Source organism: Lacerta agilis, chromosome 17 (genome assembly GCF_009819535.1).
Source record: "Lacerta agilis isolate rLacAgi1 chromosome 17, rLacAgi1.pri, whole genome shotgun sequence".
In the NCBI taxonomy this organism is placed as follows: Eukaryota; Metazoa; Chordata; class Lepidosauria; order Squamata; family Lacertidae; genus Lacerta; species Lacerta agilis.
In genome coordinates, this window is record NC_046328.1 from 32,216,103 (window position 1) to 32,239,810 (window position 23,708).

The 23,708-nt window shown below is 48.8% G+C and overlaps 1 protein-coding gene across 1 annotated transcript; it reads right to left on the reverse strand.

Annotated features, from left to right (window-relative positions):
- Nucleotides 1-7,962: 7,962 nt before the first annotated feature.
- AQP10 (aquaporin 10) lies at nt 7,963-23,448 on the reverse strand. Its single transcript, XM_033136232.1, has 6 exons — nt 23,341-23,448; nt 14,655-14,781; nt 11,160-11,297; nt 10,431-10,549; nt 8,712-8,929; nt 7,963-8,327 (listed from the first exon to the last, which is right to left on the reverse strand). Exons 1-6 carry the CDS (start codon nt 23,446-23,448, stop codon nt 8,051-8,053), a joined length of 987 nt encoding a protein of 328 aa, XP_032992123.1. The 3' UTR covers nt 7,963-8,050.
- Nucleotides 23,449-23,708: the final 260 nt, after the last annotated feature.

Sequence of the window (23,708 nt, forward strand, 5' to 3'; positions counted from 1 at the left end):
CCTGCCAGAGAAAGAAAAGCAAGAGGGAGCCTCCCATGGAAGGGAATTCCACAATCTGGGGGCAGCCATGTTGTAAGAATTTTAAGGTATTTTATTTTTATATATAATAGTTGTTATTAATGTACCAAAACAAATGAGGCCACATGTCTGAAAAACAGCACAGACAGGCCTCACTCCATTTTTACTCCCAACTGACCAAGTATTTCTTTGTCTCAGGAAACAAAAGGGGGGTTGCCCCTCCAGCTACTCAGCAGCCCTCTGCCTGAGTGATAATCTCTGGCATCATGATATCTGATTGTCAGACAAAAAGGTGTGATTAACTTGGCTGGGATATAGGGAAATGTAAATATCTTTTGTTTCACTTGATGGGTTTTTGGTGGAGGGCAAGAGGAGACATGGGGGCAGGGTCCAAGATGCTCAGATCACTGCTACCAGACCCTCCCAATTTGTGATGTAATTCTAATGTATGGAGGGGTGGTCTTGAGCTGGAGGGGGGCAATTTCAAAAGTCTATATAGGAGCTTGCACGCCTTTGTTCGGGGTCTTTTGCTTGCAAGACACCCTGCTGCAGCAGTTTCTAATAAAGGGCTACCACCTTGCTTTGGGAGATTTTGTATTGTTTCTATTTATTCATAAGTGCTCCTGAGAGGAGGGGAGCCCTACTAAGGCTCTCCCCCGGGTTCATGGACTCCCTTCTGGGGTTGAACCTAATTTTTATAACAGCAACCAACAACACCCCGTCTCATATCCTCACTAGGCACAGCCCTAGAGGACAGGTGGGGGGTGTCTTCATTACCTGCCATGAGCCAAATTTGATTGGTGGGTGGCGCTGATATATTTTGAGTCCAGGTGATTGGCAGGTGGGTGTGGCTTGGCCAAGAGGCCCAGTGAGGAGGCTCAGAAACTAGGCAGCTTCACACCACCCATCAATGTGTGAATATGCTTTTTTAAAATAACAAACACACCCTGCAAACAAGTGACAGCAATTCCAAGATTATATATATATATATATATAATCAGGAAGTCACACAGACAGATCTGCTTTTGTGACTACGGTCCCCGGAGGCCCCATCCGCACTATTGATTTAAAGCAGTGTCATACCACTTTAAATACTCATGGCTCCCCCCCCCAAAGAATCTTGGGAACTGTAGTTTGTTAAGGGTGTTGTTAGGAGGACCCCACCCCCATTCTTCTCGCACAGCTGCAATTCCCAGAGTGGCTTAACCATCAATCCTTCCTCCCAGGGAACTCTGGGAATTGTAGTGCTGAGAGGGTAATAGTTTGTTCCCAGTAACCTTAGCTCACTACAATTCCCAGAATTCTTTGGGGGAAGCCATGACTGCCTAAAAGTGGTGTCACACTGCTCAGTGGGCCATGGAGAGTTTCTACAACAGGCTTCCTCAAATTCAGCCCTCCAGGTGTTTTGAGACTACAATTCCCATCATCCCTGACCACTGGTCCTGCTAGCCCAGGGATCATGGGAGTTGTAGGCAAAAACATCTGGAGAGCCGAGTTTGAGGAAGCCTGTTCTACATGGAGGAAATTTGCAACCCTGTAAATGGCCGCCTTGGAGCAAAAGAACTTCGAAGGGAGACTGCAATGTGAAATGACTAAACTGCGATGCTATCACTCGAGGGATGAACAGAAACAAAAGGGTTTTAAATGCATACGTGCTAATCGGCTTACCAATGCCAGGATATCTCTTGTTATCGAGAGCTGTTTTGCGAAACCTCGCTGTTGGATCACGCAGTTATCGCTTTCTCTGCATCTCATCTCCCTCCGACCTCTCTGTTTACAAAACCCCACCCTGCCGCCAGTCATGAGTGCGGATCCCTAACTCGGGGCGACTCCGTTTTTCTATTAGGTGCCGCAAAGCTCTGTTGTTTTCCCCCTTGGTTGTCCAATGCAACTCCTCCTCAGAGCAGACCCATTGAAACCAATAGGGTTAGAAAAGGGAGGGATCTGTGTTGGAGACAGGTCAGAGTGGGCTTTCTCGGGGGAGGGTGTGAGGCTGAAGAACTGGGGAGACGGGGGTGGGATTCAGTTCTTGGTATGGGGATGGAAGACCGAGATGAAATGGCGATACATAGATATATAAGATTGTGCTTTATTAGGAACACAAATACCATATTGGCCCGAATATAAGCCGCACCTGAATATAAGCTGCACCTTTAAAAGGGGGGGGGGAATACCTGAATATAAGCCGCGCCGCTCCATTCCTCACTGCTCCTGGTTGCATTGGGGGGGGACCGTGCTACGCCTCTTTGCCAAGCTCTTGGCGCTGTTTGCCCCGCGCTCCTGGTTGCTTACCATAAGGTCGCAAATATAAGTCACACTTTAACGTTTCACGGTCGGAATTTGGGGGGAAAGTGAGGCTTATATTCAGGACAATACGGTATTGCATTTTGTATTTTATTTGCCAGGCACAGGCAAACTCGGCCCTCCATATGTTTTGGGACTACAACTCCCATCATCCCTAGCTAACAGGACCAGTGGTCAGGGATGATGGGAATTGTAGTCCCAAAAACATCTGGAGGGCCGAGTTCGCCAGTGCCTGTTCTTTGCACCCTCCTCAAGGGGTTTTGCCTGGCTGGAATGTGTCCTCAAACTCCGACCCTGCCTCTTGCTTCCCTGGAGAGGTGTGTGGAGAAACTAGCCTATGGTACAGAGGGGAAATTCGCATTCATCGCTTCGCTCCCTTTTGCCTCTATCCCGCCCCGCCCCCCTCCCTCTGCCTTGTGGCCCCTGCGGAGATCATCCAGAAGGGACTGTGGCCCTCGGGCTTCCAAATCTTTCCTGCCCCTGTCCGAGTGAGGCCCAGCTGCACATCCCCTCACCTGGGGCTGCTAAACCTGCCAAAGACACGAGAGCAGGGTCTTGTCAGTGCCAGCCCCACAGCTCTGAAACTCCCTCTCCCTGCCGCCTTTCTGAAACGGATGAAAAGTGTCCGTTTTCCAAGGAAGCAGCCGGTTCCTGCTACGTCCTGTTCCTCAGCCGAACTCTGGAAGAGCTGCCGCCGCCTTGCCGCTCTTCCCATCCCTTTGGGTGCTGAGATTTCTGCCGAGGACCGTTTACGGTTCCGTCACGTGCGTCGTAAATAGTCAATACCCGTCTGCAAGTTCAGCCCGTGGGTCAATGCTGCTCGCGAGGCGGAAATCCGTTTGGGGTGCCTCGGAGTATCCCCTCGGCACTGGCCCAGCCCTAGATCTCGGGAGCTGCCAAGGCACGCCAGGCCTTGCCCAGAGCTTGCCGACCCACATTCCTGGGCCCACTGGCAGGCATGTGCTCACAAGCCCATCCGGGGGCGACCCCTAGTGGCAGAAACGCAAGACGCCGCCTGCCTGGTGGGCAGTCTCCTTTTGGGAACAAGCCAAAGACTTCGGGGGGGGGGACGACGACAACGACAAACGGTTTCCTTTGGAGCAAAAACCTCTTTGGGTTGTACCCAATCTACTCAGGGCCGACCCACTGAGATCTAAGGAGCATGACTAGCTTAGACCTGTCAACTGCAGCAGGGTCTACTCGGAGTAAAACTCAGATACCCTTTCTGTTTTTTTTTTTTAAAAAAGTGTCGTCGTCGTCCCCCAAATCCTGGCTGCTTTTCGTTTGCGGTTTGCAAACGCAAGGTTTGTTTTGTTTCCGTGTCGTCTTATTCCGCCGTCGATTTTCATTTTTGAAGGTTGCGAATTTTAACACGCTGTTATGGCGTCCGGCGGGGTGAGCCTATCGATTGGCGAAAGGCGTTTTAAAAGAAAGAAATGAAATGCTGCTGGCAGAGTCTTCCAGCAAAGCTTCTTGGGTTTCCAGCCTGAAACGTTCCCTTTCTGTACTCTCTGCTAAATGGGCCTTTTTTCCCCCTCCTGCAACGTCTTTTCGCTTACCTCGCTCCCAGGAGAGTCTGCATAAGCTGGTTCTTCCAGCAGGAAGAAAGAGGGCAAAAACAGAGACACTTCAAGCCAAGCCTCACACTAGCCCGCATCTCTGTGAAAGAACACTCCACTATGCCAAGTTAACATTGCCAGCCACACAAAGAAGAAGAAGAAGAAGAAGAAGAAGAAGAAGAAGAAGAAGAAGAAGAAGAAGAAGAAGAAGAAGAAGAAGGAGAGTTTGGATTTGATATCCCGCTTTATCACTACCCGAAACGGCTCACAATCTCCTTTCCCTTCCTCCCCCACCTCACCCACTCTGTAAGGTGAGTGGGGCTGAGAGACTTCAGAGAAGTGTGACTAGCCCAAGGTCACCCAGCATGTGGAGGAACAGGGGATGCGAACCCGGTTCACCAGATTATGAGTCTACCGCTCTTAACCACTACACCACACTGGCTCTCACACACATTGAGGGCTGCTACTTCTGTTCTTGTTGCTCATCACCCCCGGCAACCCACCACCCACCTTTCCAGCTGTCTAGTCTCTCTCCTTACACCTCGCCCCCCCAGTGTCCTCCCAGCCCCTCTGTGCCCCTCCACCCCTGCTTTATCCATCCCTCCAGGGGCGTAGCAAGGGGGGTGTAGGGGGTGGGCTGCCCCATGTTCCATAATGGGGGGTGACAAATTATCAAGGAACAATTACTGCCCTACTAGGTACAGGTGGGTAGCCGTGTTGGTCTGCCATAGTCGAAACAAAATAGGAAACAAAATAGGAAATTCTTTCCAGTAGCACCTTAGAGACCAACTGAGTTTGTTCTTGGTATGAGCTTTCGTATCTGAAGAAGTGTGCATGCACACGAAAGCTCATACCAAGAACAAACTCAGTTGGTCTCTAAGGTGCTACTGGAAAGAATTTCCTATTTTGTTTCCTATTTTGTTGCCCTACTAGGGTGGTTCATAAAAAAACTTTTTTTTAATGCCTGCTCCAAAGGTCTTATCTTACTATACTAGGGATTATATAGCTATATATGAAATTTCACGCATATTGGGTAATATCCTCTGCCGAAATAGCTGTTTACTTGGCTGTTTTCCTATGTCGTGAAAGCTGAAATTTCAGTTCAGTGGAGCACTTACTGTTCCCAACCCTAACCCTGTGGAAAGCCATCTAATTAGACTTTAATTTGACTTTGAGATGTTTTTAGGAGGTAATTTAATTATTGTTTGATTTTATACCAATGTTATGTATCTGATGTTAGCCACCCTGAACCCGACTTCGGCCGGGGAGGGCGGGATATAAATAAAAGTTTATTATTATTATTACTTGTTATTATTCCTTTGTAAGAAAATATGAAATAATGTAAAACCAGTTTCAGGTTAAGAACGGAACAAATGAAGTTCTTAACCCAAGGTACCACTGTACACACACACCAGCAAATGTGGCTCAGTGGATTCAGAGCTGAGAGAGACCAGGGTTCGAATCCTCCCACTCAGCCACGAAGCACCCTGGGTGACCTCAGGTCAGCCACTGTCTGTCAGTCTAAGCCTACCTCACAGGGTGGAGCTGGTATTTGCCATTCCTCAACCAGCAGCCTCGGTGGGGTGTGGCTTTGGTGGGGAACCCCTGATGTCTTGTGTCGTTAAGCAGAATGACAGGTTCTCAGGGCGCTGCCCGGCGCTGCGGTAGTTTAGTTTTTTAACCTAGCTGTGGAGTGCATCCATTCAGCTCTGGAAGAAAGGTTGGTACTTTTCTCCACCCTCCCATGGCAAGGCTCTCGGTCTCTGCCACCTGACACACTCCAAGATGTAGACTGGTCTTCATCTTGCACTCAGATCAAGCCTTGGAATCCATTTTGGGATGCGATCCTAAAAAATGCAGTTTAACGACCACAGAGCACCTCTGAGCATATACAGAGTGCAGCGCCTGAGAGAGCCAAAACCTGAGAATTAAGACACATTTTATGTCACAGCAGAGATGGGGAACTTGTGGCCCTCCAGAAGCTCTTGGACTATGTTGTAAGAATTTAAGGTATTTTATTTATATATAATAATTGTTATTAATGTACCAAAACAAATAAGGCCACATGTCTGAAAAACAGCACAGGAAGACAGGCCTCACTCCATTTTGACTCCCAACTGACCAAGTATTTCTTTGTCTCAGGAACAAAGGGGGGGGGGGTTGCCCCTCCAGCTACTCAGTAGCCCTCTGCCTGAGTGATAATCTCTGGCATCCTGATATCTGAGTGTCAGACAAAAGGGTGTGATTAACTTGGCTGGGAAATAGGGAAATGTAAATATCTTTTGTTTCACTTGATGGGTTTTTGGTGGAGGGCAAGAGGAGACATGGGGGCAGGGTCCAAGATGCTCAGATCACTGCTACCAGACCCTCCCAATTTGTGATGTAATTCTAATGTATGGAGGGGTGGTCTTGAGCTGGAGGGGGGCAATTTCAAAAGTCTATATAGGAGCTTGCACGCATTTGTTGGGGGTCTTTTGCTTGCAAAACACCCTGCTGCAGCAGTTTTCTAATAAAGGGCCATCACCTTGCTTTGGGAGATTCTGTATCGTCTCTATTTGTTCTTAGGTGCTCTTGACAGGAGGGGAGCCCTGCTGAGGCTCTCCCTTGGGTTCGTGGACTCCCTTCTGGGGCCGAACCTAATTTTTATCACAACTCCAACTCCTATCAGCCCCAGGCAGTGTGGCCCAATGGTCGGGGATGACAGGAGTTGGAGCCCAGCAACATCTGAGGGGCCACAGATTCTGCTGTTGTCCTAGAGCAATCCTGTCCCAACCAATCAGGGATCACATATTAAATGCATCCGCAGAGGTATAAAGAAGGGCTGGGGAGCCAGTAGTCAGGGAGGGTGGGAGTTGGACTTCAAGGAAGTACCCGGGGGGGAGGGCAAGTTTCCCACCTCTGTGTTAGAGGGCTTTTCCCAATCTACGTATTTTAGAAACCATTTTTCGTTTTATTCCATCCTTTCATCTCGTTACAGCACAGCGATCGATAGAAAGCATTTAAACCATTCATCCATCAGAACAGCGGCAAGAAAACATCAAATAAAATTAACAGAAAACACACAAACACAAAGAACACAAGTCATCTTAGCAGCATTAGGTCATGTAAGGTGCATTGTGCCAAGGCAGACCATGTAGCTCGCTCTTGTCTAGCCTCAGGAATGGGGGAAACCTGCGTCCCTCCAGCAGTGGCGTAGGAAGGGGGGGTGTTAGGGGCGGGTGCCACTCTGGGAGGGGGTGACAAGATGGCCCCCTGCCTCCCCCCAGGTGTACAGCTCCCTACGAGTAACCGCACATGCGCAGTCCATACGGGGTGCCAAAAAAAAAATTCCGCACCAGGTACAATCTTGGCTTGCTACAACTCCCATCATCCCTGACCATTTCCCCTATTGGCTGGGGCTGATGGGAATAGGAGGAAAGCCGCAACTTCCTCTTGGTCTATGCTGATTGGCAGCTTCCCCCAGCCAATGGTGTCTGGTGCTCATTGGGGCTAGTGGGGCGGAAGGCAGGGAGCCCGACAGCAGGTGGCGCCAGAGTCAACTCATTCTAGTTTCGTCCTAAGGCCATATTCACAAAACACATTTAAAGTGCTACGATACCGCTTTAAACAGTCATGGCTCCCCCCCCCCCAATAATTCTGGGAGCTGTAGTTTGCTCTGGTTGCTGAGCATTGTTTGGAGACTCCCTTCACAGAGCTACAATTCCCAGAGGTCAACTGTTGCTCTGGGAAGGGAGTAGGGCTGCCTCCCAACAAGTCTCAGCATCCTTAATGAACTACGGGCCCCATAATTCTTTAGCCCCTGCCCTGTAGGGTAGAGCCTTACCCCCCCCCCCATACGATAAAAAGAGTCGGCACTGAGCAAATACTTCCAGAGTGGTCATTCCGCGGTGGTGCCACCACAAAAAAGGCCCCGTCTCTGGTTGCCGCCGTAGTATAATCCCCAAAGTTGGCAGCCGTTCTGCACACGACCTCAGGTGGTGATCTTAGCAAGCGAGAAAGTTCATATATGGGGGAAAGCGGTCCTTTGTGAATTCCAAAACATCACTCTTTTGTGTGGAATTCACACGCCCATGGACCTACATCAATCATAAAACCAATAACAACAACTCCATCCAATATATAAAAACGAAAGGATTAACTCTCTCGCCTCTTCCAGCGCCTGTCCCGTTTTAAAAGGAATTTGAAGTTTCCCATTTGCTATGGCCCCCATCCGGAGGGACGCCTGTGTTCCCGCCTTTCCAATCCTCTGCGTACTTATTCACGGCATAAATTGGGATCTCCGTATCCTTTTCCGTCCCTGGGTGATGCTTCTTGGTGGTCAAGGCCTCTTCCTTGTTCTGGGACGGCGGGTGGTGAAACTCCACCCCGAGCTCATACAAAGCCGTCCCAATGGTGGCCCCCACCATCGGAGCCACGATTGGAACCCAACACCAGTAGTTTCCGGCACTGGAAAGATAAAGCAGAGTCATGACTGGTGGCAGAGATGCGGCCGTGTGGAGACAATTTGGAAAGGAAGTGAGTGCATCACAGAATCAGAGAATCACAGAGTTGGAAGCCTCCCAGAGTGGCTGGAGAAGCCCAGCCAGATGGGCGGGGTATAAATAACAAATTGTTGTTGTTGTTGTTGTTGTTGTTGTTGTTGTTTCCCAGCTTCCCCCCCCCTCTGAGCTGTGACCTCCCTCAACCCCCTGTAGTAATTCTGAACTGTCTCCTTCTTCTCTGGAAGGGTCAGGCTGGGAAGGCGGTCTCCACCATTCCTCCTCTGCCCAGTCCCTGACAAGTGCGCACACATGCAACCGGGCGCCACCTCCTCGCCCCTCGCGCACCCACCTGAACACCTGGGGCCCCCATCCGGCCAGGTAGGTGAAGAGCCGTGGGCCCAGGTCCCGGGCTGGGTTGATGGCGCAGCTACAGTTGGCTCCCATTGCCAGGCTGAGAGCGGTGACCAGCAAGCCCACCCCCATGGGCTCCAGTCCATGTGGGATGCGCCTGTTCCGGGAGTCGATAATGGCCAGGATGCTGAATATCAGCACCCCAGTGCCCAGGACCTGATGAGGGGAAGAGGGTGGAGGGAGGACAGTGTTGATGAAGAATTTGGATGCTCAACCAAACAATCTGCTGCTATGCACTGCATGCTGGTATAGTCCAGGTCGTCGGTCTCCAGGACAAACAACTCAGGAACAGAACTTGCTGAACATGTGGGAATGTTTAGGAGTGTGGATGAGTATATATTATTTATATATCTCAATCCCCGCTTGTGTGAGCAAGCTCCAAACTTAGCAGAGTTACATTCCCTTTTAAAAACACAGCAGAAAACGGTTGCATAGGCTTGCTAAAGCCTCTATAAGAAATATATATTCCTGGTATATTCCCCTTCTTCCCTCTTAAAAGCAAAGACACAATACAGTACTGATTATTAGACATAAAAGAGTTTACTTACAGACATCCATGAGTCACAGTACAGGCTCAAAGAGGCAGATAAGCTTAGATAAATCTATTTGCATGTGGTGAAGCTGATTCCATAGGGGAACAGGCTTCACCTCTGCTTCTCTCAGCTGCAAGCTGAGAGTGAGCATCCTGCTTGTTCAAACGACGAGGCAAAATGGGGAGTTCTTTGGGATCTTGTTCCCAGGTAAGACCACACCTACTTCTGGTTCCTGTAACTCAGTCCAGGTAAACAGGAAGTTAAGCCTGGAGGACTGAGTTACCTTCATGTCCACTCTAGCAATGTTGTGTTTGGCTGCTCTGTGTTTACATCCCACAGAACAGTACCGATTTATAGTTGGTTTTATTATATACAGCTTTGTACAAGTTACTAGGTACACAGAATCTACACTCCGAACTCTCACACTCCAACTCCTACTATCTCCCAACTATGAACTGCTGTGTCCATGCTGCTTAAAAGGGAACTTTCAGCCAATCAGCAGCCTGTTACTAGGCTTCCCTGTCTCCAAGCAGATTTTCACATATACCCTTGTTCAACTTGGCTTCTTGCCAACTCACTAATTGTCCACTTCAAAACTGCAGTTTCTCACAGACCTCAACAGACAGGACATCAACCAAAATCACCGGAGACCAGGTCAAGACTCAGCACCAGTCTGAGAAGGGCCTTCTCGGTAGTGGCGCCCGCCCTGTGGAACGCCCTCCCACCAGATGTCCAAGAAATAAACAACTATCTGACTTTTAGAAGACATCTGAAGGCAGCTCTGCTTAGGGAAGCTTTTAATATTTGATGAATTGTTGTATTTTAATATTTTGCTGGAAGCTGCCCAGAGTGGCTGGGGAAACCCAGCCAGATGGGCGGGGTATAATTATTATTATTATTATTATTATTATTATTATTATTATTATTATTATTATTTCGTACATGGAGGTGCCGGGGATTGAACCTGGGACCTTCTGCATGCAAGTCTGGTGCTCTAACCACTGAGCCACGGCAAATGAATGGAGCAGCGGCAGAGCAATTGGACATACGGGACGCATCTCCCTGAGCGAAGGATGCCTCTGTCTCCGGGCAGCGCTGGGAGTTCTAGGGACGGCTGACCCTACCTGGTCAAAGAAGCCGTTGCCAAGCGACAGATAGGGAGCTGGGTAGGTGGCAAAGATGGAGGCGGTTTCTCGGGGTCCGGTGACTGCAAGGGTCCCGTTGCTGTAGCTGTGGATGGCGTCTGCGGAGAAAAAAGCCAGGGGCCGTGAGGCTTAGCTTTATAGGAAGGGAAGCTGAAGGGGGAAAGGAGAGAAGCAGCTCTGCTCCATCCGTTCTGCTGAGAAACCACCTCCATGTGATTCCTGCCCAGTTTACATTCCCAGCTGGTCATTATATAAGGACTGCCATGTAACTTCGACACCTGATTCCACTGAATTTTTGTGCATCCTCTCCCCTCCTCATCCCTTTTTCCTTTTGTGCTGTGTCTCTTTAGATTGAAAGCCTGCAGGCAGGGTTTTTCCCCGCCCTACGTGTAGGAAGCGTTTTAAGTAAATGAATAAATATGCAGTGAGCCTCGCCGCTTGCCATTTCACACCCTACGGCTGCCAAGGAATGCTTTTGGGCGTCAATAGCAAACTTCGCAGCACAATTATGGCTTTTCCAGTATATCTGGTATATCTTTAACCCAAAGATTGGCTTTTACATCAGAAGAAGACAAGCTGGGAAGAGTCAATGAATACAGACGCGGCAAGGCAGGTGAATGTGTACCTAGTAAGCCGAGCTTGTGAAGTTTGGCAAGAAATGCGACTCTTATTTTCCCCATTGTAAAAACACTCGGAGATAAACGTTACCGTAATAGAGCATGTAGACTGTTCCTGCGCCCAAAAAGGCTCCCATGGTCTGAACGACAGAGAAGATGGGCAGTTTCCACCACGGACATTGGCCAAGCAGACACATGGTGAGCGAAAAGGCTGGATTTAAGTGCCCTCCTGTAAGAGAGAGAGAGAGAATTGTAGAAACATAGAGTTGGAAAGGACCATGAGGGACATCTAGTCCACCCCCCCCCGGCAATGCAGGAATCTTTTTAGCCCAATGTGGGGCTCGAACGCACAACCCTGAGGTCAAGAGTCTCATGCTCTACAGACCCCCGTCTTTGAAATCCTGTTCCGTATGGTCTCTCGATTCTGAAATTGCACATGCCCTTTGCAACCACGAGGACTAGGGACTTAGGCCGCACATACACACCATATATTTAAAGCAAATTATTCCCCCTAAAGAATCCTGGGAACCGCAGTTTGTTCAGGGCGCTGTGAATTGTAGCTCTGTGAGGGGTAGACGCCTCTCTGCTTGTGAGAGTTCACCCATCGTTTCAGGCCTATATTTCGTTACAGCTTGTTGTTGTTTAGTCGTTTAGTCGTGTCCGGCTCTTCGTGGCCCCACGGACCAGAGCACGCCAGGCACTCGTGTCTTCCACTGCCTCCCACAGTTTGGCCAGACTCATGTTGGTAGCTTCCGTTACAGCAGTAAGGACTAAAAGCTTGCATGTTTAAGAGCAGGCATAGGCAAACTCGGCCCTCCAGATGTTTTGGGACTACAAGTCCCATCGTCCCTAGCTAACAGGACCAGTGGTCAAGGGATGATGGGAGTTGTAGTCCCAAAACATCTGGAGGGCCGAGTTTGCCTATGCCTGTTTAAGAGCAAGTAAATAGGGTAGGAAGCAAACCGTTAGGATCAGGAAGGTGCAGTCTGTATGAAAAGCAGCACTCCGTGCCTCAGATTTCGCCAGGCATAGCTTATGTACTGAGAAGTCTGCATTTGCAAACAATATGGACTAGAAACTTGCTTCAAACAAACAAACAGTTATCTCCAGGTCCCAGCCTGAAAACCCTGGAGAGACAATGCTAGTTGGTATAGAGACTACACTCACCTCTTCTTCTGAGTAGTGGTGCGAATCAGCCCCAGACAGAGAGAGTTAAGCATGTCAAAAAGCTAGTGCCCACTGGAGACTGGTAGGGTGGAAGGCAGGGAGCCTAACAGCAGGTGGCGCCAGAGCCAATGACAGGCAGGGCCAGCTAATTCTAGATTTGCCCCATCCTCCTCCTCCTCCTCCCTTCGGGGTTCTACAAGGGGCAAAACTGAGACTAAGGAAGAGGAGGAGGAGGAAGCTGGCAGGCAGGGCAACTCCCTGGACTCCCTAACAGGACATGATGGAAACAGCCCTTTGAAACCCGTGTTTGTTCCCTGCACCATAGCCTCAGCAGGTACACTGCCACTAGCCATGGAGGCTCCATTGAGCTATCGGGGTTAATAATAACTGCTGATAGCTGGCCATAAGGTGGATGAGTCAGGCTCTGCGTAGCTCCGGGAGCTAAGGTTGGCATAGATAACAGGGGCCAGAGGAGATAAGGAGCTTGCAGTCAACAGAAAGGAATCCCGGGGAATAAATCCTTGGCTAGCACCTCCATGTGGCTTCCAGGGCTCAGTCCTGCCCAAGTCTGGAACGTGGGGTCTTTTCAAAGGAAGGACAGGGGAAGCAGGACCAGCCCAATCCCCAGCAGGCACCCCCCCCATAAGTGACAGAGAAGAAATCTGATGCAGGTCTAGAGGGGACCCAACTTCATTTGCGTTTTCTGAAACAACGCAGCCGTCCTTTGAAGTTTGCGCTTTAGCAAATTTTGCAGTGCAGCTCTCCAGCCAAGCCGTGTGTACAAAAACGCATGCACAGGGGTAAAACGTGCATAAAACCGCATATAATACCACATTAGGGAAGGTGGCTCTGCAAAGATGTCCCTGTTAAAGTGAAAGGCTCCAAAGGATAAAAAAAGAGAGATGACTTTGACAATATAGTGTTGCTTTAATTTCTTACGTGAATAAATCTAGCCGAATTATAACTCCTCCATCAGTCCATGGTACTTTTCTGGAGGGTTTAAAGTTGATACGCTTGACTTTCCATTGTTCATTATTGCAACAGCTGCGTTGTGAATCTGCTTATTGTTTGTTACTATGGACACACCCTGCAAGTGTCACTATTTTCCAGGGACATCCCTGACTTAGAGAAGCCGTCCTGGTTTCTGATTTGATCCTGGAATGTCCCACTTTTCCTTAGGATGTCCCTATTTTCATTGGTATGGAGTCATCCGACCCCGAGTCATCTGAAGGCAATCCTGTATAGGGAAGATTTTGTTATGTTTAATGTTTTATTATGTTTAAATACATGTTGGAAGCTGCCCAGAGTGGCTGAGGCAAACCAGTAGGATGTGTATAAACAGTAAAATAATCATTATGGAATGGGACATCCCTGTTTTCATCGGAGAAGTGTCGGAGGATATGAATGGTTGTTACTTGCATATTTTGAGAACCTTTGAATAAAAACATTTATCTATATTGAAAAAGATGTCTCTATCAGGCAAAATAATATAAAAAAATTCATACACAAAATTCAGAGACAGGCAGAGAATTTCAAAGGATGGTCGTGTCTTGGCTACAGTATTGTTTCAGAAAGAGCCACAGAAGTAGTTTTTCCGCTTGGGAACTTTTAAACCCGCACAGTCTCAAGCCTAAATTTTGTTCCAACAGTAAGGACTCGCAACTTGCATATTAAAAAACAAAACAGATAGAAAGAAAGCCGCTATGATCAGGAATCTGAAGAAGTGTGCATGCACACGAAAGCTCATACCAAGAACAAACTTAGTTGGTCTCTAAGGTGCTACTGGAAGGAATTTTTTATTTTATTTGTTTTGACTATGGCAGACCAACACGGCTACCTACCTGTAACATGATCAGGAAGCTGCAGCCTGAGTTCTGCATTTCATATTGAGGGCCAGATTTAGGTTTGATGAGGCCCTAAGCTACTGAAGGTAATGGGGCCCTTTATATGTCCAGCTGTCCTTTGTCAACAACAAATTGTCGCTGTTTTTTTGTGTTGAATATATGCTATATGGTAATTTATGGACCTCATAGGTATCTCAAGCCATTTGCCACTGTTGCTGTATGTAGGTTTCATTTCATTTCTTTTTATCTTATATTTTGGAAATGCACATCCATTTGTTTTTTCCCTTTAAAAATTTTTTGGGGGGCTCTAAGAGAGTGGGGCCCTAAGCTATAGCTTGTTTAGTTTATCCGTAAATTCGGCACTGCTCAGATTTCACCAGGCTTAACTTGTGCCCTTGTCTTTGCAAAACCAAAGAAACTAGAAATTTGCTGCTGCTTTTTTTTTTTAAAAGGATTTATAAGGAGATAAACACTGCAGCTCTCCCCAACATTTGCTCTAAATTTCGAGCGAGGCCTGGGCCAAGTGCCTGCCCCATCCCTGGGGCTCGTGCACGAGAGAACCTCCCCTTTCTCACCGGAGACTCCTCCCGCAACGTGGATGGCTACCATCACAGCAACTCCACTTGCCAGAGCCGAGCTGAAATAGCCACCCTTCGTCCCTTCGCTGGTGATGGCCTGTGCAGATGAACTCAGAGTAATCACCTGGGAAAAAGAGAGAGAGAGAGAGAGAGAGAGAGAGAGAGAGAGAGAGAGAGAGAGAGAGAAATATACTAGGAGTCGAGTGTGAATTTCATGCTCTTTATTCAGCTCATAGTAGTGAGGAATGCGGTTTCCCCAAAACATTTGCTTTATATACACTATTTACACAATGGGCCCCACGTGATTGGCTAATTCCGGGATACTCCTGTATGCCAATCGGAGTGCAGATTCACTTCCACCTGGAGCTGGATTGGGTGGCTCCTGCGGACCAATCAGACTGCTGCAATCTCAATCCTATTGTTCTAGGACCAATCAGACTGCTGCAGTTTGGATCCTATTCAACTCAGTACATAACAGAGAGAGAGAGAGAGAGAGAAAAAAAAATGGGGGGAAAGACCTTTGGGAGAATCTTAGCCCTGGGCCAACCCTTCTGCATCATGCCCACGTTGTCCCCCCCGGGTGGTGATGGGAACCCTGTTTGCCCTGCTGCCAATCATCTTCCATTTTCTGATGGTCATGGGGTGGAAGCGACGGGCTATGGCAGCGATGGTGAACCTTTTAGAGACCGAGTGCCCAAAACGGCAACCCCAAACCCACTTATTTATCGCCAAGAGCCAACATGGCAATTTAACCTGTACATCTCATTCCACCCCCCCCCGTGCGTTTCACGTTTCTTCTTTACGACGGCTGTTGTAATAAATAATCCTTCATAAAAGCAATGGGCGTTGCGTTCTTCAATTAAATTATCTTTCCATTGATTATAATTTTATGGTAAAAATCAGTGCTTTCTTCCTTAAAAAAATGTTTAGGGGTGCTCTCATTTTGGCTCAAGAAAATCAGCACCGGGGGAAAATAAATACAGTTGAAATCAGGGGAAATAAATACAGTACAGTGGATTTCTTCACAAAATGTTAGAGGTATGCGTCCCCCTGTGTCCACACAGAAAAAAAAGCACTGGTGTTACTCCAAAACAAAGTGGTGTTAATCAGCCATCAAACCTCGGAAATACTTTTTTCCCAGGAGGTTCCACAATTTTGGCCACTAGTGTACACTGGAGGGCTGTACTAAGAGCCTCCCTCTCCCAATTTTTATTTATTTATTTATTTATTTATTTATTTATTTATTTATTTGTACCCCGCCCATCTGGCTGGGTCTCCCCAGCCACTCTGGGCGGCTTCCACCAAATATTAAAATACATTAAAATATGAGATAGTAATGATTGTCTGCGTGCGCACATACAAATGTGTAAATAAATAAATAAACCCAGCCAGATGAGCATGGTATTAATAATATCTATTATTTATTATTTATTATTTATTTATTTATTTATTTATTATTAGCCGTTTCTTTGGCTGCCGTTTGATCGCAGCCTCTATGGACTGAACTTCTCTCGTTGGCTTCCGCGGGAAAGCCCAGCGAACATGTAAACCTAGCAGACCCCTTCTTAGGTTGCCGTCTTTATATGCTTACTGACCTGTGTTGTAAGAATTTTAAGGTATTTATTTATATATAATAATTGTTATTAATGTACCAAAACAAATAAGGCCACATGTCTGAAAAACAGCACAGGAAGACAGGCCTCACTCCATTTTGACTCCCAAATGACCAAGTATTTCTTTGTCTCAGGAACAAAGGGGGGGGGGTTGCCCCTCCAGCTACTCAGCAGCCCCCTGCCTGAGTGATAATCTCTGGCATCCTGATACCTGAGTGTCAGACAAAAGGGTGTGATTAACTTGGCTGGGATATAGGGAAATGTATCTTTTGTTTCACTTGATGGGGTTTTGGTGGAGGGCAAGAGGAGACATGGGGGCAGGGTCCAAGATGCTCAGATCACTGCTACCAGACCCTCCCAATTTGTGATGTAATTCTAATGTATGGAGGGGTGGTCTTGAGCTGGAGGAGGGCAATTTCAAAAGTCTATATAGGAGCTTGCGCACCTTTGTTGGAGGTCTTTTGCTTGCAAGACACCCTGCGGCAGCAGTAACAAATAAAGGGCTATCGCCTTGCCTTGGGAGATTTTGTATCGTCTCTATTATTCATAAGTGCTCTTGAGAGGAGGGGAGCCCTACTAAGGCTCTCCCCAGGTTTTGTGGACTCCCTTCTGGGGGATGAACCTAATTTTTATAACACCTGGGAGTTAAGCCCCGCTGAACTCAAGGCGGCTTTCTTCCTCCCGAGTAGGAAAAACAGACTGGCGGGAGGCCTGGAGCATCAAAAGTCTGCTCAGCCATCTCGCTCACTCGCCAGGCCCTGGTGCCACCCCTGGCACGGAAACTACGGCCCTGCTGGGGTGACGGTGTGCGTGCCCACAGAGAGGGCTCTGAGAGCCCTCTCTGGCACGCGTGCCGTAGGTTCGCCACCACTGGTCTATGGGGTCCTGGATTTCGCTTGCCAGCTGGCAAAGTGATAAAAATGTACCTAGAGGGAGGAGCATTGGAAATTGCATCCTACGGAGCCAATAATAAATGATAATAATTTTATTATTTATATTCCATCCATCTAACCAGGTCGGCCCAGCCACTCTGGGCTGCTCCCAACAAAACACACTAAAACAACAACCATTAAAATCTTCTCTGATCAGCGCTGCCTTCCGATGTCTTCCAAACGTCAAATCGTTGTTTAAAATCAGGACTAGAGAGTCATCTCTCCCCCCCCCAACCTGCCTGCTCCCTGTCTCCCAGAAACCGTACTTCTGTCTTGTCAGGATTCAACCTCAATCCACTGGCTGCTGGCCACCCATCCTCCAACCGTCACCGCCCAACCCATCGGAACGTCGGTCGTGGTGTAGGGATGGGGCAAGGTTTGGTATTTCAAGTCAAATTGATCCATTCGGAACGCTCCAGAACGGTATGGGAACTGGTATCTTTCAGAATCGCAGACAAACCACTGCTCCAAAATGAAAGCTTTAAAAAAATGCACCTATTAGGAGAAGCCGTGCAAAAACAAAACAAAAACAAAAACAAATCTGAGTAGTGCAGTCGCTGACAAGGAAGTTCACACCAGCAAATCAGGGCGGGCTTACTTCTGAGTAAAGAGCATGAGGTGCGTGGAGAGGCTTAGCGATGAACCTATTATTTCTATTTCCTATTATTATTATTATTATTATTATTATTATTATTATTATTTCAAATGAGGAGAGGAGAGCTCAGGCTATCTTTCTGGAGCACCTTCCAAGCAAGGGAACCTTTTTTTGCATTCCAAAAGAGGTGGAAAACAAGCCTTTTGGACCCTGAACTTTGCCCGTCTGGCTCGCCCACTCCAGGATCAGGTGCAATGCAATTAAGCGCCCATTGCCCATGAAGGAAGGTCCAGCATTAACAGCAAGGCATCAAAGCGTGACAGGTAGCCAGGGCTGGGAGACCAAGGAGGGTGCCTGGCTCAGAACCCAGAGTCCTAGTCTCTTGAACCCCATTCCTAAAAACATGTCTTCAGAGACGGAACGCAGATCCAGATGTTGCAAAACAGCCAACGTGCAGTGGCGTGCAGCAGCGTGAGCATTAACATCACCTGCGAAAAAACCCAGGGCAACCGATGAACTCCTATGGCTCCCTGGGTGATAACGAGGCCTTCAAGTTTTCTGTTATTTGGTGGTGGATTAGCAGGGAGAAAGTCAGAGAATCTGCTGGGCTGTGGTTTTGGATTCTGTTTTGGGAGTGTCAGGGAACTGCCACCTGGCCCACTGAGTGGAAGGGGGGTCCCTTAGCATACAGAGAGCCCCAACACCTCTTCCAGCCACACCTCCAGTGGGGAGGAAGGGGAAGGGCCAGGTGGGAGAAGAGAGGGCTCGGGGATGCTGCCCAGAGCCCCAGCACCTCACCTCGTCCTGTTGCCCAGAGGGGTGAAACACAAGGAGGGTAGGAGGAGACTTGGGGTGCCGAAGCTCTTATGCTGGGGAAGTTAGCCGAAGGGGCCACTCCCAGATTCTGGCCAGCGACCGAGACAGACATGCTTTTTGTAGCTCTGCACTGTAATAGTTTTGCACAATAAAACTGCCAAAAGACTGCTTGGGCTCCTGCTTCGTTACTCGTAAGCACCACCACACGAACCTTACAGGGAGCGTGGCTGGTTGTGGTGTGTTGTCATGGTGGACTCCTGTATGTAAATCACTTACGCCCCCACCAAAGGCCAACCTGCGCCTGGGCTCTAGGAGGTCAGATTGCAGGTAGGAAAGATGGGAAGATGGGATAGGGAGCTGACATGCCAGCACGGATTAGTCATCTTGACACCGATACCAGGGAAGATCCTACAGTGGATATTAAACAGATAATTGGTCGGTGAGCAATCAGGAAAGGATGCCGGGAGCATGGGTTTCTCAAAAACAAGTCATGCCAGATTAATCTCGTTTATCTATTGAAAAATTACAAGTTTCGTGGATCATACGAATGCTGTGGACATAGTGTATCTTGATTTCGGTTAGGCTTTTGACAAAGTCCCCCATAATATTTTTGCGGAGAAGCTGGTAAAATGTGAACTGGACGAGATAACCGTTAGATGGAGTGGTAGCTTGGTTGACTGACAGAACCAAAGACTGCTCACGAATGGTCTCCCTCATCCTGGGGAAAAGTGACAATGGGCCATGCCACAGGGGTCTCTCCTGGGCCCTTTGTCTGATGTCTTTATAAGCATCTTGGATAAAGGCACTGAGGGGATGCTCATCAACTATGCAGATGATACCAAACTGGGAGGGGTAGCCAATGTCACTGAATACAGAATCAGGTTTCAATATGGCCTTGACAGATTGGAGAACTGGGCCTCAAGCTACAAAATGGATTTCCAGTAGGTTAAGATTCTGCACTTAGGCAGGAAGAACCAGCTGCACAAATATAAGATGGCGGACACCTGGCTTGCCAGTAGTACAAGTGAAAAGGATCTAGGGCGGGGGTCAGCAACCTGCAGCGCCGGAGCCGCATGCGGCTCTTTACACGGCTGCCGCGGCTTCCGGGACAGATACGCCCGCACCACTTCTCCAGCTGGCAGCAACCGCCCTCCAGCTGGCCGGCAGCCCGCCCTCCGGAGGCTGAGGGGCGCTGCTCAGGTGCGTACCCAGGATCACCTGGCCTTGAACAGCGGGCAGCGGGGCTCGGAGGCGTTGGGGACGCAGTAGAGGTGGCGCAGCTCAGCCGAGGGCTCTGGCGGGGAGCTCCTTCAGAAAAAATGGAGCTGGCGAGCGGGAGGGGGAACTTTGAAGACCCCGCCTCTGCCGTCCGAAGCAGGCGCCCATGGGAGAGGCCGCCCCCGAGCTGCCTGGCGGGACCAACCCTGCCCAGCTCCGGAGTCTTCCTAGCGTGGGAGGCGGCCTTGGGGCGGACAGCGGAGCTCCAGGGCGGCGGTATGTGGGACCCCATGGCATCCAGAGGCAGCTGGAGGCGGGACGGGATGGGGGCAGGAAGGGGGGCCTTCAGACGCGTCCCTGCATGGGCACTTGAGGCCAGGACTCCTCGGCTGGGTCGTGGGACCGCGGGGGGGAGGGCTGCCGCGGTTTCCTCTCGGAAGGCTGCTGGCTGCTGCGTCGAGGCGCCGACGAGGTAGGCATGCTGCGGGCTGGGGCCAGGGGCGGCGGGCGAGGGGGGAAGCCCTCTTTTTAAAAATGGTCGAGGGAAGCGGCGCCTGTTTCCCTGCCGCTGCCTCCTTCGCTCCTGGTTCCTGCTCGCAGCCTCAGACCGCGCTCTCGCGGGCGCGCGTCTCTCTCCGCCCCGGAGCAAGGCCGGGACGTTTTGCAGTTTTTCCTCTGTCCTGAGTGTGTGTTAGGGGAGCCTTGACAAAGCAGCCGTTGGCGTGGAAGAGAGGAGTCCTAACTTGGATCTGTGTTCATGTGCAAAATCTATCGCCATTGTCATTAAGGGGGCAGGGAACTCCCCTAAAAAGGTTTGAACACTATGAACTACTACAGCCACCTGTATGCAAGTCAGCACAAACATCACAGGCTTCTCTGGTGCAATTCTGTGCTTTATTTAGGCAAGAGAGGAGGTTGGAAGAGGGTGAACATAGCCTCTGGTCTGGAATATTAAGGGTAAAAGACACTAAGATTATTGTAAAAGCCAGCAGTCTTCAATAAGACATGGACAACATTTACACAAGTGTGCAGTTGAGGACTTCATTTTTTTTAAAAAACAACAACAAATCAATATTTGTATGCTGTTGCAAACCCACCTGGGATCAGGCTGTGACCTGGTAGTGGGTCCCCAGGGTGGATAAAAATGATGATTTTTTTTATTAAAAAAATTGGATAGTTTTTTATTTAAATCGGGATTTTTTTATTTAAATCGGATTTTTTAAAATTTAAATCGGATTTTTAAAAATAAAATGCAGTGTTATATTTGTTTTAAATGTCGCAATGGTTTTGCGGCTCCCCGTTTTTTTCCCCTTCGGAAAGGGGTCCAAGTGGCTCTTTTGGTCTTAAAGGTTGCAGACCCTGATCTAGGGGTTTTAGTAGACCACAAGCTGAACATGAGTCAACAGTGAGGTAATGGTAAAGGGGCCGGGGCCATTAGGTCCAGTCGTGTCCGACTCTGGGGTTGCAGCGCTCATCTCGTTCTATAGGCCAGGGAGCCGGCGTTTGTCCGCAGACAGCTTCCGGGTCATGTGGCCAGCATGACTAAGCGCTTTCTGGCGAACCAGAGCAGCGCACGGAAACGCCGTTTACCTTCCCGCCAGAGTGGTTCCCTATTTATCTACTTGCACTTCGACGTGCTTTTCGAACTGCTAGGTGGGCAGGAGCTGGGAACCGAACAACGGGAGCTCACCCCAGTCGCAGGGATTCGAACCGCCGACCTTCTGATCAGCAAGCCCTAGGCTCTGTGGTTTACCCACAGCGCCACCTGGGTCCCTTCAACAGTGAGATGCAGCAGCAAAAAAAAAAAAAAAAGGGCTAATGCTGTTCTAGGCTGCATCAACAGAAGTCGAGTCTCCAGATCAAGTCATGGTCCTGCTCTATTCTGCCTTGGTCAGACCACACCTGGAGTCCTGTGCCCAGTTCTGGATGCCACAATTTGAGGAGGAGATTGAGAAGCTGGAAGGTTTGCAGAGGAGGGCAACCAAGATGATCAAGGGCCTGGAAACCAAGCCTTATGAGGAACGGTTGAGGGAGTTGGGTATGTTTAGCCTGGTAGAGACTGAGAGGAGATATGATAGCCATCTTCAATACTATTGAGGACTATTAAATAGTGGGTGGACATAGCAGACGAACTGTCGCATGGAAGATGGAGCAAGCTTGTTTTCTGCTCTTTGGACCTCCACCTAAAGTTACAAGAAATGATGAGATTGTGACTAAACACCAGGTAAGAGCTGTTCAACCGTGGAGCGGACTTCCTTTAAAGGTGGCAGTGGACTCTCTCCCTTTGAGGTTTTAAAATAGAGGTTGGAAGGCCATCTGTCACGTATGACCTAACTGAGATGCCTGTATTGCAGGGGGTTGGATTAGATGACTCTCAGGGTCCCTTTCGAATTCTTCAATTCTATGGTTCCAGCCCTCATAGCTCTACACAGAAGTCAAACTTAAACAGGAAGCCACCTTCTACCAAGTAAGACGATTGGGCCCATCTAGCTCAGTACTGTCTACACTGGCAGGCAGCAGCTCTCCAGGGTTTTCAGACAGGAAGTTTCTCCCAGCCCTGCCTGGAGTTTTCAGGGATTGAATCTGGGAAAAGCAGGTGCTCTACCGCCGAGCAAACGCCAGCGCTTCCCTGCAACATAGGGGCATAGGGATCGTGTACTAGCTCAGACCCACTGCTTCTTCTAGCTTGGACACTGTCAACACTGACTAGCAGTGGCTTCCAGGGTTTAATTCAGGGTGGGGGTCCTCTCCCCAGCCCGGACTGGACTGAACCTGGGGCCTTCTGCATGCAAGACAGATGTCCTACCCCTGAGCTCAACAGGACTGCTCAAGGTGCCCCGACTAAAAATTGGAGAAATTGAGAGAGATATAGCCGCTCTGGCAGCATATCTCTTCTTTCTTGTATCCAAAAATGCAAGAAGGGCATTTACACTCCCAGAAGCTCGGCTCTGCCCTTGCCGGTCCTGGAAGGAGCTTATTTTAAAAAGTCCTATATGCTCAGAGACTCGTGCCTGTTCATTAGGGCAAATAGGAAGCCGAGAGCACTTATTTTTCAGATGTCCCTTCTACGAAGAGGCACGTAGTGAGACCATTGATCCCTTGCAGGTGAGGCTTGTTGCCCCCGAAAAGCAAAAATACGACAAAAATAAAGATCAGAAGACGACCCGGTCGGTCGCCAGAGTCTGTGTTCAGCTCTGCAGACACAGACCATCCCCAGATCCAATCTAGTTTGTTAATAAAATCCCCAAACCCAGCTCTTTTTAAGTCACCTTATGCTCATTGCATTTATAAATTTTAATTTTGTACAGTGTATTACATGTTTGTTTTTTGCTTGAGATTGTACCTCCAAATGTGTTTTTATGCTGGTCTCCGACCGTAATAAATTATCTATCTATCTATCTATCTATCTATCTATCTATCTATTATCTATCTCTATCTCTCCTGAGCTGCAGGTGATTTACCATCTAATGTTTCCCCTGCCCCAAAACCAGCAAATATTTGCAACTTACGATCAACATGAAGACCCCCAGGAGCTCTGCGAGGCACTGGCGAAGTAGGAGGCTGTGGAGACGGAGGCAGGCCTGAGCCTTGGCTAAGAAGCGGACACCGTAAATCATCACCAACCGACGAGAGAGAGCTTTCCGAAGGCAGATCAGAAATACAGATGTGCACGAGAGCTTCTCTCGGGCTACCGGTGATAATAACTAATTATTCTCAGAACTTGTTGCTTAATTGCCCAGGCAAGTTACGTAAGAAGGGAGAAGGGCACGGCGCAAGTGAGAAAGAAAGAAGGGCATGGATCCCTGCGGCACCCCCTCTCCTCAGAGTTGGAATTATGACCTCTGTTGTCATCAGCAAAAGGCATGCTTGACCCATG

What these genes read in the sequence shown, in the direction of transcription:
- AQP10 (XM_033136232.1), bottom strand. Translation starts at nt 23,448, where the DNA reads ATGATTTACGGTGTCCGCTTCTTAGCCAAGGCTCAGGCCTGCCTCCGT. An exon ending in CGTTGCGGGAGGAGTCTCCG is followed by an intron (nt 11,298 to 14,654) that starts GTGAGAAAGGGG and finishes TCTCTCTTACAG; the next exon opens with GAGGGCACTTAAATCCAGCC. An exon ending in TGGGGGCCCCAGGTGTTCAG is followed by an intron (nt 8,328 to 8,711) that starts GTGGGTGCGCGA and finishes TTATCTTTCCAG; the next exon opens with TGCCGGAAACTACTGGTGTT.